The sequence below is a fragment of the Suncus etruscus genome, chromosome 20, assembly GCF_024139225.1.
Source record: "Suncus etruscus isolate mSunEtr1 chromosome 20, mSunEtr1.pri.cur, whole genome shotgun sequence".
Classification (NCBI taxonomy): domain Eukaryota; kingdom Metazoa; phylum Chordata; class Mammalia; order Eulipotyphla; family Soricidae; genus Suncus; species Suncus etruscus.
In genome coordinates, this window is record NC_064867.1 from 7,460,777 (window position 1) to 7,478,705 (window position 17,929).

Consider the following 17,929-nt stretch of genomic DNA (forward strand, 5'->3'; position numbering starts at 1 on the left):
CCCTGGCACCCCATCTAGTTAGTTCCCCAAGCCAGGAGCGATTTCTGAGCATAGAGCCGGGAGTAAGCCCTGAGCATCACCAGTGTGGACCCAATACTAAGGAAAAAAAAAAAGACACCATTGGGGGTGGTATCAGGACGAGAACACAGGGACTCACATAGGCAAGGCATATAATATACTCTGCTACTGAACTACATCCCAGCCATATAATTTTGTTGAGATTCTACAAGATATCTATTACGTAGAAACGGTAAAGTTTTATTGTACAAGATGCAAAAAGTAACAACTGCAAGAAGAACATTTAGAGTGCAGGAGGTGGGGTACTTGCCTTGTGCGTAGCTGACCTGAGTTCAAATCCCTGTCACCACATAATGAAGTCCCCTGAACACTACCAGGAGTAATCTTTGAACACTGCTGGCTATGACCCCCCAAACCAAAGGAAATAAAGGAAAGACATCAAGTCGCCCTCTTCTGGAAAGCGCGAATAATGGCCTTGAATAGGGTTTCTTAGGCCATGCACTGATGGACATAATAAATCAAATCAGTGGCGCCCACAGACAAAAAAAAAAAAAATCGGGCAGGGGCGGCCCAAAATAATCCAATGTCCTCCACAAATCTAAAACACCAATGTTCCCCGACCCCTGGCCCAAACACCAAAGTCAAACCAGTTAAATTCACCACTGAGGAGAGGGGCAAAGAGCTAGCTCAAGGGCTCCACTGCATATTTTGCAGGAAGGAATCTCAGCTGGATATGGCCCCATAGGAAAAAAAGAAAAGCAACAGGGGCTGGAGTGATAGCGCAGCGGGTAAGGAGTTTTCCTTGCACACTGCAGACTGGGTTCAATCCTTGACATCCCATATGGTTTCCCCAGTCTGTCAGGAGTGATTCCTGAAGACAGAGCCAGGAGTAACTCCTGAACGTCACTGGGTATGCACCCCCCAAAGAAACAAAACAAAGTAGATCTGATCATGAAAGTCATTTTGAAATAGCAATAAAACTCTGATAGACTTCTATGAGTCTATCATAAAAAACTTATAGACTTCTATAAAAGACTAAGGCTTTTACAAGTCTTAAAAAAGTGTTGAGTCTTAAAAGACTTCTATGAGTCTTTTTTATTTTGGGGGAGGGAGGATCCATACTGGCAGTGCTTAGAAAATCACTCCTAGTGGGCTCAGGGGAACATACATACCTGGCATCAAATCCAGGCTACTGCCCTACCCTCTACTACAGGATCTCTCCAGCTGCATCACAGAATAAGTCTTTTTTTTTTTTTTTTTTTTTTTTGGTTTTTGGGCCACACCCTGTGACGCTCAGGGGTTACTCCTGGCTATGCGCTCAGAAGTTGCTCCTGGCTTGGGGGACCATATGGGACGCCGGGGGATCGAACCGTGGTCCGTCCTAGGCTAGCGCAGGCAAGGCAGGCACCTTACCTCCAGCGCCACCGCCCGGCCACAGAATAAGTCTTAATCATTTTCTCTCTCTTTTCTTTTTGGGCATACCTGGTGACGCTCAGTGGTTCCTCCAGGCTATGTGCTCAGAAACTGCTCCTGCTCCTGGACCATATGGGACACTGGGGGATTGAACTGAGGTCTGTCCTAGGTCAGATGCGTGCAAGGCAAATGTCCTACCATGGCACCACAGCTCTGGTCACTCTCTCTCTCTTTTTTTATTTTTTATTTATTTTTTTGGGCCACACCCGGCGATGCTCAGGGGTGACTCCTGGCTGTCTCCTCAGAAATAGCTCCTGGCAGGCACGGGGACCACATGGGACACCGGGATTCAAACCAACCACCTTTGGTCCTGGATCGGCTGCTTGCAAGGCAAACACCACTGTGCTATCTCTCCGGGCCCTCTTTTTCTATTTTTAGGGCTGGCAGTGCTCAGGGGTTACTCCTGGCTCTGCACACTGAAATCACTATTGGCAGGTTCAGGGGACCATATGGGATGCCTGGAATCAAACCCAGGTCTGTCCCAGGTCGGCTGTGTGCAAGGCTAATGCCCAACGACTGTGCTATCACTCCAACATTTTCTAGAAGTAACTTGAATATGATTAACTATATTCACTTTCTTTTTACAAATACTTACTTATATACGGTATTCTGTATGGACTGTGATGCCAACACTATCTTACGATGATAACCTTGACCAACAATCGACTGTACGATTCCTTTCTTGCTGGGAAGACCTTTTGTTTCTTGTTCAGAAGTCTAAAAATACAAATAACTTATGATTTCACAGAAATGTTTTAAGGGGTATGGAAAATACTTTTCACACAAATACTGTTTTTTGTTTTTGATGGGTCACTCACACCTGGCTGTACTCAGGGCCGGAGAGATAGCATAGCAGTGTTTGCCTTGCAAGCAGCTGATCCAGGACCTAAGGTGGTAGGTTCGAATCCCGGCATCCTATATTGTCCCCTGTGCCTGCCAGGAGCTATTTCGGAGCAGATAGCCAGGATTAACCACTGAGCACCGCTGGGTGTGGCCCAAAAACCAAAAAAAAAAAAAAAAAAAAAAAGAAAGAATCAAAATATTGGGGCCGATGTGGTGGCAGTAGGGTGTTTGCCTGGCAAGCGCTAACCTGGGATGGACTGTGGTTTGATCCCCTGGCGTCCCATATGGTTCCCCAAGCCAGAAGCTTGAGCTTGAGCGCAGAGCCAGGAATAAACCCTGAGCGTCACCAGGTCTGGCCCAAAAACCAAGGAAAAAAAATTCAAGATATCATGAAACTGAGGCCGGAGAGATAGCATGGAGGTAAGGCATTTGCCTTTCATGCAGGAGGTCATCGGTTCGAATCCCGGCACCCCATATGGTCCCCTGTGCCTGCCAGGGGCAATTTCTGAGCCTGGAGCCAGAAATAACCCGAGCACTGCCGGGTGTGACCCCAAAAAAAATCACAAAAAAAAAAAAAAAAAAAAAGATATCATGAAACTCATTTTTTGCTTGTTTGGGGACACATCCAGCAGTGCTCAGGGCTCACGCTTGCTCTACACTCATAGGATCATCTGGGGGTGTAGGGGATTATATGTGGGACAGCCATGTACAAGGCAAATGCCTTATTTGCAAGGCAAGCTGTATACTACTATTCCAGTTCTGACTTGGGTTTTTCTTTTTTTTTTATATAAAATTGATTTGTTTGGTTTTGTTTGCAGGGGAGCCCATATTTGACTCTATTTAAGGGATCTGGGCTTAGGGATCACTACTTGTATTGTAGTTTTAGGAAACCATGTGGTGCTAATGAGACCAGAAAGATATGAAACAGGCACTTGAGGGGCCGCAGGTGGTAGGATGTTTGCCTTGCACACGACTAACCTAGAACAGACCACGGTTTCGATCCCCTGGCGTCCCATATGGTTCCCCAAGACAGGAGCAATTTCTGAGCACATAGCCAGAAGTAACCCAAGTGTCATCGTGTATGGCCCAACCCCTTGAAGAAAAAAAACAAAACAAAAAAAACAACAGGGGCCGGAGAAATAGCATGGTGGTAAGGCCTTTACCTCACATGCAGAAGGTCGGTGGTTCAAATCCCGGCATCCCATATGGTCCACCGAGCCTGCCAGGAATGATTTCTGGAGCCAGGAGCAACCCCTGAGCGCTGCTGGGTGTGACCCAAAAACCAAAAAAACCCAAAAACAACAACAACAACAACAGGAGCCTGAGAGATGGCATGGAGATAAGGCATTTGCCTTGCATGCAGGACAGTGGTTTGAATTCCGGCATCCCATATGGTCCCAAGAGTCTGCCAGGAGCAATTCCTGAGCCAGGAGTAAACCCTGAGCGCTGCCCGGTGTGACCCCAAAAAACAAACAAACAAACAAAAATACCCCCGAGGAACGAAAGAATAAAAACAAAACAAAAACAAACAAAAAAACAAAAGCAAAAAACAAACAAAACAAAAACTACTTAAACATTAAATGGTCTTCCTAACATCCCCACTGCCAGGTGTGGCCCAAACGGAACCAAAGCGACTCCAAGAAACAAATACGATCGAAGACGTATGTAGCACTCACCCCCTTATTGGCGGCAATGCAGCACTCGGCCAGCCGGAGCCAGAGGCGAGGATTTGCGTGATAAACCTGAACAGCTTCAATCAGACATTCGAAGGCAGCCAGTGGCCTCCCGACGTGCAGCAGCTGAATTCCGCAGTTATACAACAACTCATACCTCTTGTTGGTCAGTAACGTGCACATGGGTCGTCCTGAAAACTTCTTGCCTGGCCACAGGAATGAGATGGGATTAAATGCAAGACTTTAAGGACCAGCCACCCTGAAAACATGTACTCCGGTTTTAGTCCTTAAATTCACGTCGTGTATATGCGACTGACCCAACTGAAGTTGCGTGGCTCTGACCATTGGTGGGTTTTGCCCCGAGACATAGAGTTGCCAGTGCCATGGCAGTTGCTAGTGAGCACAGAAGTGCTAACCTCAAGCACTTCTTTTCCAGAAGACTAAGGAAAGAGATAAGGACTTTTACCTGAGAACCTCACACCATACCTCTCTGTAATATTTTTCGACACACCCAGAGGCACTCAGGGGTTCCTCCTGGCTCTGCACTCAGAAATCACTCTTGGCAGGCATGGAGGACAATATGGGATGCCAGGGATTGAACTCGGGTCTGCCCCAGATTGTCTGAGGGCAAGGCAAACACCCTGTCGCTATGCCACCACTCAGGCCCTCAAATCAATAATTCTTTTTTTCTTTGGTTCACACCTGGTGGCGCTCAGGTGTTATCCCAGGCTCTGTCCTCAGAAATTGCTCCTGGCAGGCTCAGGGGACCATATGGATTACCGGGAATTGAATCAAGGTCCCTTGGGGTTGGCTGTGTGCAAGGCAAATGCCCTACTGCTATGCTATTGCTCCAGCCTCTCAAATCAATAATTCTTTTTTTTTTTTTGGTTTTTGGGCCACACCCATTTGACGCTCAGGGGTTACTCCTGGCTATGTGCTCAGAAATTGCCCTTGGCTTGGGGGACCATATGGGACGCCGGGGGATCGAACCGCGGTCCGTTCCTTGGTAGCGCTTACAAGGCAGACACCTTATCTCTAGCGCCACCTTCCAGGCCCCTAAATCAATAATTCTTAAAAAAACAAAACAGGGCTTAGAATTAGCTCAAAGAGTTGACAAAAGAGCCCCAGGTTTAATCCCTGGTAATGCATGATCAATACCACATATAGCCCCCAAGCACAGAACCAGGAAAAAGTCCTGGACACCTGGAGAAGAAAGGCCTCTCCATCCCATCACCATCCAGCCCCATCCAAGGGCTGATATCGAGTATAACCCCTTCTATTTAAAAAGGAATCCTCAGGATTCAATATATTAAACAAGGATCAGTGTACATAGATTCACAGAGGATGCATTCTGACTGCATGCTTGCTTTTTGGAATCATGCTTTGCCCAAAGCGTAAAATACAAGTAGGCTGGGGCCCGGAGAGATGGCACAGCGGCGTTTGCCTTGCAAGCAGCTGATCCAGGACCAAAGGTGGTTGGTTCGAATCCCGGTGTCCCATAGGGTCCCCCGTGCCTGCCAGGAGCTATTTCTGAGCAGACAGCCAGGAGGAACCCCTGAGCACCGCTGGGGTTAAAAAAGTAAAAAAATAAAAATAAAAAATACAAGTAGGCTGAAAGGGATTAGAGCCTATGGGGAGGGATGAGGCAGGAAATGGGTGTGGTTTTGGAATTACGTGCATGAGAAATTATTATTAATAATATTGCTGGATGATGGGCCCAGAGAGATAGCACAGGTGTTTGCCTTGCAAGCAGCCGATCCAGGATCAAAGGTGGTTGGTTCGAATCCCGGTGTCCCATATGGTCCCCCGTGCCTGCCAGGAGCTATTTCTGAGCAGACAGCCAGGAGTAACCCCTGAGCACTGCCGGGTGTGGCCCCCCCCCAAAAAAATTGCTGGATGTTGCTAAAAATAAAAACAGAACCTCAACCCATTAGAAGAATCCACTCCCCCCAAAACCCCCCCCCCAACAAACAAGAATAAAAAACACTGTCCCCAGCAAAGGGCTTACCTGGATCACTACTGCCTGCACTAAGTTGTGCACAGACATTATCATTTTCTTGTAGAGCCTTTTTAAAGTAGAAAATCCCCAAATTGTGCTTGCTCATGGCAAAATGAATGCAACCCAGATTATTCCAAAACATGCATCTTAAACATTCACCTATGAAAAAAACACAAAAATGTTCACAGAAAAATTTTACTGTTGATGTACCTCATACAAGTATAAAATTCTACTCATTTCCTTAGAATAGTTTACAAAGCATTTGGAATCCAAGGACCATCTGAAAAATATATTCACTATTTTCTTTTGAGGGGGGTCTCACCTGGTAGCAATTAAGGGCTACTCCCCGCTCAGTGTTCAGGAGTAGTTTCTAGCACTGCTGGGGAATCATGGGAGGAAAGAATAGAACTGGGTATCCTACATGCCACCATAAGCTCCAGTTCACAAGCTTTCATTTTGTGTTTTATGGTACTCAGGGCTTAATCCTGGCTCTGCATTCAGGAATCACTCCTGGTAGGCTCAGGGAACCATATCAGATGCCAGGGATGAAGCCGGGTTGGTTGCATGCAAGGCAAGTATGAAAACATTTCCATAAGATTATTATGTTACTGAGCCTACCCTAATCAATAATTGTGCCCTACCCTAGGTGTGACCTGGCATTCTGCTCCCACCCTACGGTGGTGCCTGATTCTGGTGCAGAAAAGCAAGGGTCTGTGGAAGGCTGGGGCTTTTTTCTGGGGCTGATTCTGAGCCCTTTTGCTTCAGCCTTATCCACTGAATAAAGCTGAGATCTCCTGAAGCCTGACTGCCTGTGAGTCTTCTACCCGCCACTATCACCTCAGAACTGCCGGCTGAACAGGGTGGCAGACCATGGTCTGAGCTGGAGGAGAGAGACCTCATCCTACATCCCACCATCATCCAGCCCCATCAAGGGCTGACTTGCAATAGGCAAGCACCCTGCCTGCTGCATAATCACTCTGGTTCCATAATGACAATAGAAGTTTTTTGTTTTGTTTTGCTTAAGCCATCCTTGGTGGTACTTGGGGTTACTTCTGACTCTGTACCCAGGAATCACTTCTGGTGGGCTTGGAGGATGCCAGAGATTGAATCCAGGCCAGCCGCATGCTAGGCAAATGCCCTACCAACTATACTAATGAATTTTTATCAGTAGCAAGAATTCCTTTTTCTCTTTTTTTTTTTTGAATTATAACCAGTATTGATGCTCAGGACCGATTCCTGGTTTAGTACTTGGTGGACCATAATCCAAGGATCAAATCCAAGCCTCCTGCATGTGAAGCATAAATATTTATTCTTTTTATTTTGGGTTTTGGGGCCACACTGGTGACGCTCAGGGATTACTCCTGGCTATGGGATCAGAAATCGCTCCTGGCCAGGGGGACCAGATGAGATGCCGGGATTTGAACCACTGTCTGTCCTGGATCAACTGCATGCAAGGCAAACGCCCTATCATTGTGCTATTGCTCTGGCCTCAAACTTTTTTTGTTTTGTTTTTTGGGTCACACCCAGCAGTGCTCAGGATTACTCCTGGCTCTACGTTCAGAAATCGCCCATCAGGCTCAGGGGACCATATGGGATGCCGGGATTCAAACCACTGACCTTCTGCATGCAAGGAAACACCTTACCTCCGTGCTATCTCTTCAGCCCCAAACATTTATTCTGGAGCCAAAAGGCTGACCGCAGGCTCCGCATGTGACAAGCCTGGGTTTGATTCTTGGGAGAAAAGGCCAGAGGGTTGGGCCGGGTAGGTGGCGCTGGAGGTAAGGTGTCTGCCTTGCAAGCGCTAGCCAAGGAAGGACCGCGGTTCGATCCCCCGGCGTCCCATATGGTTCCCCCAAGCCAGGGGCGATTTCTGAGCACATAGCCAGGAGTAACCCCTGAGCATCAAACGGGTATGGCCCAAAAACCAAAAAAAAAAAAAAAAAAAAAAGAAAAGGCCAGAGGGATAGTACAGTGTGTAAGGTGGTTGCCTCAAAGGAGGCAACATTGAATTAGATCCCTGGTACCCTGTATGGTCTTTTGAGACTGCCAGTAGTGATTCCAGAGCTCACTGCCAGGAGTAAGCCCTGAGCACCGCAGCATGTGGCACCAGAAGAACACCACCCCCCCAAAATAAGGAAAAAGAAAAGTTACTGCTTCAAGATATTCTTTTACCTGTTTTCATGAATCCTGGATGCTCAGCAATGTTTGAACTGTTTAACAGCTTTACAGCTTTTCGATAATTGCCTCTTAAGTACTCAAAATTGCTCTTAAGAAACAGAGAGGGCGCAGACTGTAAAGAAAGTACACGTTACTGGTGATTTGTAATCAAATGCATGATGCATGCATTAAGATGTCTGGTGTGAAGTCAGAATTATACTATGCTGAGATGAATCCAGTATAATTAGCCTCGTTGGTTGCTCTTCTCACAATCTAAAAACAAAATCTGTCACTGAACTAAGGGTCTACCTAAAAAAAAACAAAACCCAACAACATATGTTTATTATTTGAATAGAATCTGACTTTATCAAATATATTATTTAACTAATTTGCTCTTTTTTTGGCCTTTTTTGGGGGCTACATCTGGTGGTGCCCAGGGCTTACTCCAGGACTCTGCATTCAGGAATAACTCCTGGTAGTGGACAGGGGACAATACGGGATTCAGGGATCCAACAGGCTGACAGCATACAAAGCAAGTGTCCTACACCCTGTACTATTTCTCTGGCCCCATTTAATTTGTTTTGGGGGTTATATTCAGTGGTCCTCAAGGCTTAATCCAGGCTCTGGACTCAGGGATAACTCCCTAAGGTGCTCATGAGACCATACGTGATTCCAGGGATCAAATCCAGGTCGGCTGAGGAAGGCAAATACCCACTGATTACTTCTCCAGCCTCTATCTTATATAATTTAATTTTTTTTTTTTTTGGCCACACACAGTAGCGCTCAGAGGTTACTCAGAAATCTCTCCTGGCAGGCTTGGGGGACCATATAAGATGCCGGGTATCAAACCGGGGTGTCCTGGGTTGGCCACGTGCAAGGCAAACACCCTACCGCTGTGCTATCTCTCCAGCACTGAAAAATAAGATTTGATAATAGCTTTCTGGCTAGTTCAGCCTTTCCCCGTAGATTCAAGAATACCTGCCCTCATGTCTAGGTATTAAAATTCTAAAAGATTAGTTGTGACCCAGTGACTAATTTAGATCCTGCTTAGATCTGGCTAATTTAAATCCTTAGATTTCTAAGGTTAATTTTCCTGAATCACTCCTATTATGTACAATATCCTTATGATTTCACACTTTTGTTTTGTCTTTAGGCTAAACCTCGTGGTACTCAAAGGTTTCTCTTGACTCTATAATCAAGAATCACTCCTAGAGGGCTTGGGAGACGATATGGGCTGCTGGAGACCCAATTCAATTTGGTATGGGCCCTACCTACTATACTACTCCTCTGGCCCCTTAAAATGACTGTTTTGAACCGAGGTAAACATGTAGTGAAATTTCAAGTGATAAATACCATAAATTGTCGACACGGATTTCACAACTCTATGACAAAGTTTTTTGATTTTGTTTTGGCACTACTCATGGTTGTGCTGAGGGAACATAGGTGGTGCTGGGGATTGAACCCGGGTCAGCTGCATTTTCTCTGGCCTCAAAACATGATCTGTATCTGGCAGTCTATAGACTCTATAGACTAAGACAAATTATTTTAAAATGACAAATGTCTATTGTACAAGTCAGAAAGTTTGAAGCTTTAAACCACAAGTGAAAACAAAGTCCTGAAGAAAAGGAAACTCACATTTCCAGCTGTGTTCATGACAGACTTCACCTCTCTTTTGCAGGCTTTTAGGGACTTCATCTGGATATAAGCTCTCACTTTATACTGTCAAAGAAAAGATGCTACTGTTGAGAATGAGGATATATCTGCATATGTTACACTTTTATTTTTTAGCAAAGTGTGTTACATTCAAGTGTTTATACTAGTAACACCAGCTCCCTGTGAAAGCAAGTTTTTTTTTTTTTGTGTGTGTGTGTGTTTTTTGGGTCACACCCGGCAGTGCTCAGGGGTTATTCCTGGCTCCAGGCTCAGAAATTGCTCCTGGCAGGCACAGGGGACCATATGGGACACCGGGATTCAAACCGATGACCTCCTGCATGAAAGGCAAACACCTTACCTCCATGCTATCTCTCCGGCCCCATGAAAGCAAGCTTTATATGATCTTAAATGACCTATTTTTACTATTTTATTCTTAATACATTCTGAAAAACTAGTGCTAGGGATCACTCACATGCAAAATAAGTGTGTTAACCTTTGTATTCTCTATACCTGTCTATCAATTCTTTTTCTTTTCCCAATGTTTTCCTTTATTTTGATTTGTTGTTTTTTTTTTGTTTTGGGGCCACACCTGGCTCTGTGCTCAGAAGTCACTCTGGGCAGTGCTCAGGGGACCATCTGGGATGCCGGGAATCAAACCCAGCAAGACAAATTCCATACTCACTGTGCTATCGCTCCAGTTCCTATCAATTCTTTTTTCTTTTTTTTAAATTTAATTAAAAAATTTTTTTTAATTTTTGGTTCACACCCAGCAGTGCTCAGGGGTTACTCCTGGCTCTATGCTCAGAAATCGCTCCTACCAGGCTCAGGGGACCATATGGGATGCTGGGATTTGAACCACCATTCTTCTGCATGCAAGGCAAGCACCTTACCTCCATGCTCTCTCTCTGGCCCCCAACTCTTTTTTCTTTTCTTCCTTTTTTGGACCACACCTAATGATGCTCAGGGGTTACTCCTGGCTATGTGCTCAGAAATCGCTCCTGGTTTGGGGGGCCATAGGGGATGCTGGGGGATGGAACCGTGTTCCATCCAAGATTAGCACATGCAAGGGAAATGCCCTACCACTTGCGCCACTGCTCTGGTCCCAAGCTCAGAAATCGCACCTGGCTTGGGGGACCATATGGGACACCGGGGGATCGAACCTAGGTCCGTCCTAGGCTAGCGCAGGCAAGGCAGGCACCTTACCTCTAGTGCCACCATGCCGGCCCATTATTTTTTGGTTTCTGAGCCACACCTGGTGTCACTCTGGGGTTACCCCATGGCTATGCACTCAGAAATCACTCCTGGCTCAGGGGACCATATGGGACACAGGGGATTGAACCCAGGCCTATCCTGAGTCAGCCGTATACAAGGCAAATATTCTATTGCTGCGCTATCACTCCGATCCCAGCTGCATATGGCAATTAACAAAAATTTAAGTACAGACTTACTTTTTATTCTTCTGTAGTACATAAGAAGCTTACCGCTTTATACTTTTTTTTTTTTGGTGGCTTTTGAGTCACACCCGGCAGTGCTCAGGGGTTACTCCTGGCTCCATGCTCAGAAATTGCTCCTGGCAGGCACGGGGGACCATATGGGATGCTGGGATTCGGAACTGATGACCTACTGCATGAAAGGCGAACGCCTTACCTCCATGCTATCTCTCCGGCCCTGCTTTATACTCTTGAGCAAAAAATATTTAGAAGTATGCTTCAAGCCGGGCCCGGAGAGATAACACAGCGGCATCTGCCTTGCAAGCAGCCGATCCAGGACCAAAGGTGGTTGGTTCGAATCCCGGTGTCCCATATGGTCCACCCTGCCTGCCAGGAGCTATTTCTGAGCAGACAGCCAGGAGTAACCCCTGAGCACCGCCGGGTGTGGCCCAAAAACAAACAAACAAAAAAAACAAAAAACAAAACAAAACAGAAGTATGCTTCAAGCCTAAGAAATATACATGCTTTTAATTATCACTTTTGTTTATTTTGGAGCCTTACCTGGCAACTCTCAGGGATAAATTTCTCCTGGCTCTGCCCTTAGATACTGCTTCTTGGGGGACTATAATGCAGTCTTGGGGGTGTATATGGGAGGTTGAGGATCGAACCTGGGTCCGAACCGGGTCAGCTTCGTGCAAGGTAAATGCCCTTCTGCTATGCTATCATTCCGCCCCTATTTACGTGTTTTAATAATAATCAACCACTTTTTTTTTCCGTCCACACCCGTTTGACGCTCAGGGGTTACTCCTGGCTAAGCCCTCAGAAACTGCCCCTGGCTTGGGGGACCATATGGGACACCGGGGGATCGAACCTCGTTGCGATCTTTCCTTGGCTAGCGCTTGCAAAGCAGACACCTTGCCTCTAGCGCCATCTCACCGGCCCCAATCAACTACTTTTATTACATCAATAAATAATTATTATTATAAGTGGAAGGAAATATCTATTCTGCTCTGCTGCTTATTACACATATAGCCTCCACACATCATAAAAGTAGCCTACTTGGCTGCCCTACAAATTAGGGAAAATACAGGATACAGAAATACAGGGACAATAAATAATCAATATGGGGCCGGAGAGATAGCACGGAGGTAAGGCATTTGCCTTGCATGTAGAAGGATGGTGGTTTGAATCCCGGCACCCCATATGGTCCCCTGAGCCTGCCAGGAGCGATTTCTGAGCCTAGAACCAGGAGTAACTTCTGAGTGCTGCCGGGTGTGACCCAAAAACAAACAAACAAAAAACTCAATAATCAAGAATTTACTACTTATTTAATGCTTTCAAAGATCATGCTTCATCATAAGAATTATAAATGAACACGAGTTATAACCTTTAAAAAATGTACACTACCTGATGTATCTTGGACTTTGCTACTTCTATTAGAGCTCCACCTTCAGTTTTATGATTAGATCCATCTTTGTTGCTATTATTACCAGCCTGCAGGGTGGTGATACAAAGTTAAACACAATTAAGTATTTTAGCTTGTGGAGAGTTTTCACAATTCAGAATCCCAAATCGAACTCCGAGAAATTTAGGTTTAGCAGTGTGGATTGGCTAACCAAAACTGATTTCCAAACAGCTAAGATGAGACTAAGTCTTCCTGTAAAGACTAGATCTGGGTTCGGGATGTGGTTCAGCAGAAAACACTTGCCTTGTAGCCAAGACGCTGGGAGTTTGATCCCTGGGACTACCCTGAATGTTTGTTTTTTTTTTGGTTTTTAGGCCACACCTGGCAGTGCTCAGGGGTTACTCCTGACTGTCTGCTCAGAAATAGCTCCTGGCTGGCACAGGGGACCGTATGGGACACCAGGAATCGAACCAACCACCTTTGGTCCTGGATCGGCTGCTTGCAAGGCAAACGCCGCTGTGCTATCTCTCCAGGCCCTACCCTGAATGTTGAGTGCACAGCGGCTCCCAGCATGACAATGGAAATGTGGTCTTTGGAGAGCACAGAAACCAAGTGTGTAAGTGCCAGTCATTGTAACAACGAAGAGGGGGGGGGGCGTTGTAGGATGAGAAGAACAGATAGGACAGTTTAAAGAGCACTGGTAGGGGCTGGAGAAGTGGTACAATGGGTAAGATGCTTTTCTGGCATGCAAACCAACCTGAATTTGAACCTGCTATCCTGTATGGTTCGTAGAGCCCTGTCAGGAGTGACCCCGAAGTGTAATGCCAGGAATAAGCCCTGGGAACGGCCAGGGCCTACTCCAGCGCAGTACTTAAGAGGCTACTCATTTTTGCTGTTGTTGTTGTTGTTTTAGGGTCACACCTGCAGCGCTCAGGAGTTACTCCTGGCTCTATGCTTAGAAATCGCTCCTGGCAGCCTCTGGGACCATATGGGACGCCGGGATTCGAATCACCGACCTTCTGCATGCAAGGCAAACGCCTTACCTCCATGCTATCTGCCCGGCCCCAAGAGGCTCCTCTTTGCAGTGCTCAAGGGACCATGTGGCATAGGGGCTCAAACTCTGCTCTCCAGCATGTGCTCCAGTCTGGTGAGCTACCTCTCAGAACCCTCGTGTTTCTTCTGGGGTGAATTTAGATGGGAAGAAGGCTATACAACTGTGTTCACTAAAAACCACAGAATTGTAGACTTTAAAAGGCTAAGTTTTATATGAATGCTTATAGATGTTAAATAATATTTACTCATAAAAATATGAATATATGGGGCCGGGAAGGTGGCGCTAGAGGTAAGGTGTCTGCCTTGCAAGCGCTAGCGTAGGATGGACCAGACCGCGGTTCGATCCCCCGGCGTCCCATATGGTCCCCCCAAGCCAGGGGCGATTTCTGAGCGCGTAGCTCAGGAGTAACCCCTGAGCGTCAAACGGGTGTGGCCCAAAAACCAAAAAAAAAAAAAAAATATGAATATATTTTTAAAATTTAGTGGGATCACCCCAGAATACTCACTTCGTTCTTTCCATTTTTGTTATTATTACCCTGTGAAACCATTTTCTCTAGGACAGCCAGAAGATGTAAAGCTTTCTCAGCCTGATAGGTTAGTATGTACAAGTCTACAAGCAAAAAACAGACCGCTTGGGCGAATTTTTCTTCTGCAGGGAGAAAGAAACAAAAAGAAAAGTCACAGTCTAAAGTGAGACAAACATCTTAGACCCCCAACTCTTCCCCACAAAAAGGTCTAAAAGTCCAAGTGTAAGTCTTTACTGAAAGAAGTATAACTCGTGAGGGAGGCCAACACTGGTGGTGGGAATGGCCCTAACTCACTGTCACTAAACACCTGACATACAACTGGGAAACACTTGTAATTCACAATGGCCTCAACTTAAAAAAAGCATGTCTTTATTGTTCACTGGCAGAAATAAATATTCTGAGGCTCAAACCAGGAATTCTCGAATGCAAAGCATGCACTCCAGTCCTATGAGCCATGACTTCAGCACCAGCATGTAAAACTAATAGTTACTTTAAGTGGAAGGAAATCTCAATTCTAGTATCTGCTCTGCTGCTTACCACACAGATGGCCTCTACACATCATAAAAGTAGCCTATTTGCCTGCCCGATAATAAATGATACAGAAATACAAGGACATACAGGGAGTAGGACGTCTGCCTCGCTTGTAGCCGACCTGTTAAACACCCAGTAAGTAGCCCATATGGTTCCCCAAGCAACACCAGGAGCTAATTCCTAAAGGAGAGGCAGGAGTAAGCCCACAGCACCAGCAGGTGCAGCCCAAAACCAAAACAAAAAGCAAAAAAGGCAGAGATGTTGAGAAGGTAATAATTTGAGGTTCTTTGATTCTAAAGATCTGAATTCTAGGAAGAATATTGACTTTTCTGTGGGGGAGTGGAAAGTGAGCACATCCAGTGGTGTTCAGAATTTCCTTCTGGCTCTGTGCTCAGAGATAATTTCTCCAGCGGCTCGAGGGACCATTTATGGTGCTGGGGATTAAATTGATGTCAGCCACATGTGGGACAAGTGCTCCCTGCACTGTACTTTCCAGCTCTAAATACTTACTTTCTCTTTTTTGGTTTTTGGGTCACACCTGGCGGCACTTAGAGGTTACTCCTGGCTTTTGGTGGGCTCAAGGGACCATATGGGATGCTGGGGATCAAACCTGGGTCAGCCATGTGCAAGGAAAGTGCACTTACTTGCTGTACTATCTCTCTGGTCCAAGACTCCCACCCCCCCTTTTTTTTTTGATTTCTGGGTCACACCCGGCAGCGCTCAGGGGTTATTCCTGGCTCTATGCTCATAAATCGCTCCTAGCAGGCTTGGGGGACCATATGGGATACCAGGATTTGAATCACCGGCCTTTTGCATGAAAGGCAAACGCCTTGGGGCTGGCATGGTGGCGCTAGAGGTAAGGTGTCTGTCTGCTTTGCCAGCACTAGCCTAGGATGGACTGCGGTTCGATCCCCCAGCGTCCCATATGATCCCCCAAGCCAGGAGCGACTTCTGAGCACATAGCCAGGAGTAACCCCTGAACCTCACTGGGTGTGGCCCAAAAACACACACAAAAAAAAAAAAAAAAAAAAAAAAAGAAAGACAAACGCCTTACCTCCATACTATCTCTCCGGCCCCTATTTTTCCATTTTTGTTTTTTTTTTTTTTAAAAAAGAATCTTATTTATTTTTCCAAAGATTTCCTTTCTACATATGAGATGGGAGGAAAAATTTTATACTATAGAAACAAAAGAAAGCAGGAGGGCCCGGAGAGATAGCACAGAGGCGTTTGCCTTGCAAACGGCCGATCCAGGACCAAAGGTGGTTGGTTCGAATCCCGGTGTCCCATATGGTCCCCCGTGCTTGCCAGGAGCTATTTCTGAGCAGACAGCCAGGAGTAACCCCTGAGCAATGCCGGGTGTGACCCAAAAACAAAACAAAACAAAACAAAAAAAAAGATTTGGGGCCGGAGAGATAGCATGGAAGTAAGGTGTTTGCCTTTCATGCAGGAGGTCATCGGTTCAAATCCCGGTGCCCCATATGGTCCCCCGTGCCTGCCAGGAGCAATTTCTGAGCCTGGAGCCAGGAATAACCCCTGAGCACTGCTGGGTGCGACCCAAAAACCACAAAAAAGAAAAAAAAAAAAAAGAAAGCAGGAAATGAAGTGGAGTATATCTACAAAGTGAATGGGGTCTGAGAGATTTTACAGTGGATAAGAATGAAATAGAGGGCTGGAGAGGTGGTGCTAGAGGTAAGGTGCCTGCCTTGCAAGCACTAGCCAAGGAAGGATTGTGGTTGAATCCCCCGGCTTCCCATATGGTCCTCCCAAGCCAGGGGCGATTTCTGAGCACTTAGCCAGGAGTAACCCCTGAGCATCAAATGGGTGTGGCCCAAAAAAACCAAAAAGAAAAATAAAGAGAATAAAATAGGTCAGAGCAATAGTACAGGGGTAAGGCATTTGCCTGGCATGCGGGTGTCCTGGAACAAACCTGGGTTAGATCCTTGGCATCCCATATGGTTTCCTGAGCCTGGCAAGAGCGATTTCTGAGTGCGGAGCCAGGAATAACCTCTAAGTGCCACTGGGTATGCCCCCCAAAATAAAGGAAAAAAATAACAACAACAACAACAAAAAGAGGGGCTAACAGAAAACCTGAATTTATCTAAAAGTAAGCCAATTTACATGTTTTCTAACCACACAACTGATTTCTGAGAATCTTTCTTTTTTTTCCCTTTCCTTCCCTCCCTCCCTTCCTCCCTCCCTTTCCTTCCTTCCTGTTTTTGGGCTACACTGGAGGTACTTGGGTTACTCCTGGCAGGCTCTGGGAACCATATGGGATGCCAGGGATCAAGCCTGGATCTGTCCCAGGTTGGTTGCGTGCAAGGCAAACGCCCTACCACTGTGCTATCACTCTAGCCTGTTTTTGTTTTGTTTTGTTTTTTGGGTCACACCTGCTGCACTCAGGGGTTTCTCCTGGCTCTACACTCAGAAATCGCTCCTGGCAGGCTCAGGGAACCATATAGGATGCTGGGATTCAAACCACCTTCCTTCTGCATGCAAGGCAAACATCCTACCTCCATGCTATCTCTCCAGCCCTACAGCCCATTTTTTTCTTTATACTTTTGTGTTTTTGTTTTTGGGCCACACCAGGCAGCGTTCAGAAATTACTTCTGGCAGGCATGGAGGCACCATATGGAATGCCAGGGATTTAACCTGGGTCGGCTGTGTGAAAGGCAAACGCAGCTGTGCTATCGTTCTGACCTACCATTGCTTTTTCATTCCTCTATTTTCTTTCTTTTTTTTTTTTTTTTTTGGTTTTTGGGCCACACCCAGCGATGCTCAGGGGTTACTCCTGGCTGGCTGCTCAGAAATAGCTCCTGGCAGGCACGGGGGACCATGTGGGACACTGGGATTCGAACCAACCACCTTTGGTCCTGGATCGGCTGCTTGCAAGGCAAATGCCGATGTGCTATCACTCCGGGGCCTCATTCTTCAATTTTCTGAAGCATGCTAGCTGAATAACCATTTCAAGTTCTATGCCTCTTAGATCAAGTTCAGGGTTGTTAATCTGGTAAAATAAGGAGCAAGCAGCCCAGAGAGATAGCACAGCAGTGTTTGCTTTGCAAGCAGCCGATCCAGGACCTAAGGTGGTTGGTTCGAATCCCGGTGTCCCATATGGTCCCCTGTGCCTGCCAGGAGCTAATACTGAGCAGACAGCCAGGAGTAACCCC

The 17,929-nt window shown here is 46.2% G+C and overlaps 1 protein-coding gene across 1 annotated transcript in view; it reads right to left on the reverse strand.

Annotated features, from left to right (window-relative positions):
* Positions 1 to 17,929, reverse strand: part of LOC125998173 (CCR4-NOT transcription complex subunit 10-like) — a 57,883-nt gene that overhangs the window by 20,262 nt on the left and 19,692 nt on the right. Inside the window, exons 5-11 of the mRNA XM_049766454.1 lie at positions 14,211 to 14,353; positions 12,654 to 12,740; positions 9,799 to 9,882; positions 8,179 to 8,296; positions 6,016 to 6,165; positions 4,011 to 4,213; positions 2,087 to 2,208 (exon numbers count right to left, since the gene is read on the reverse strand). Of these exons, the coding sequence (XP_049622411.1) occupies positions 2,087 to 2,208; positions 4,011 to 4,213; positions 6,016 to 6,165; positions 8,179 to 8,296; positions 9,799 to 9,882; positions 12,654 to 12,740; positions 14,211 to 14,353 (907 nt within the window). The remainder of the gene's footprint in view (positions 1 to 2,086; positions 2,209 to 4,010; positions 4,214 to 6,015; positions 6,166 to 8,178; positions 8,297 to 9,798; positions 9,883 to 12,653; positions 12,741 to 14,210; positions 14,354 to 17,929) is intronic.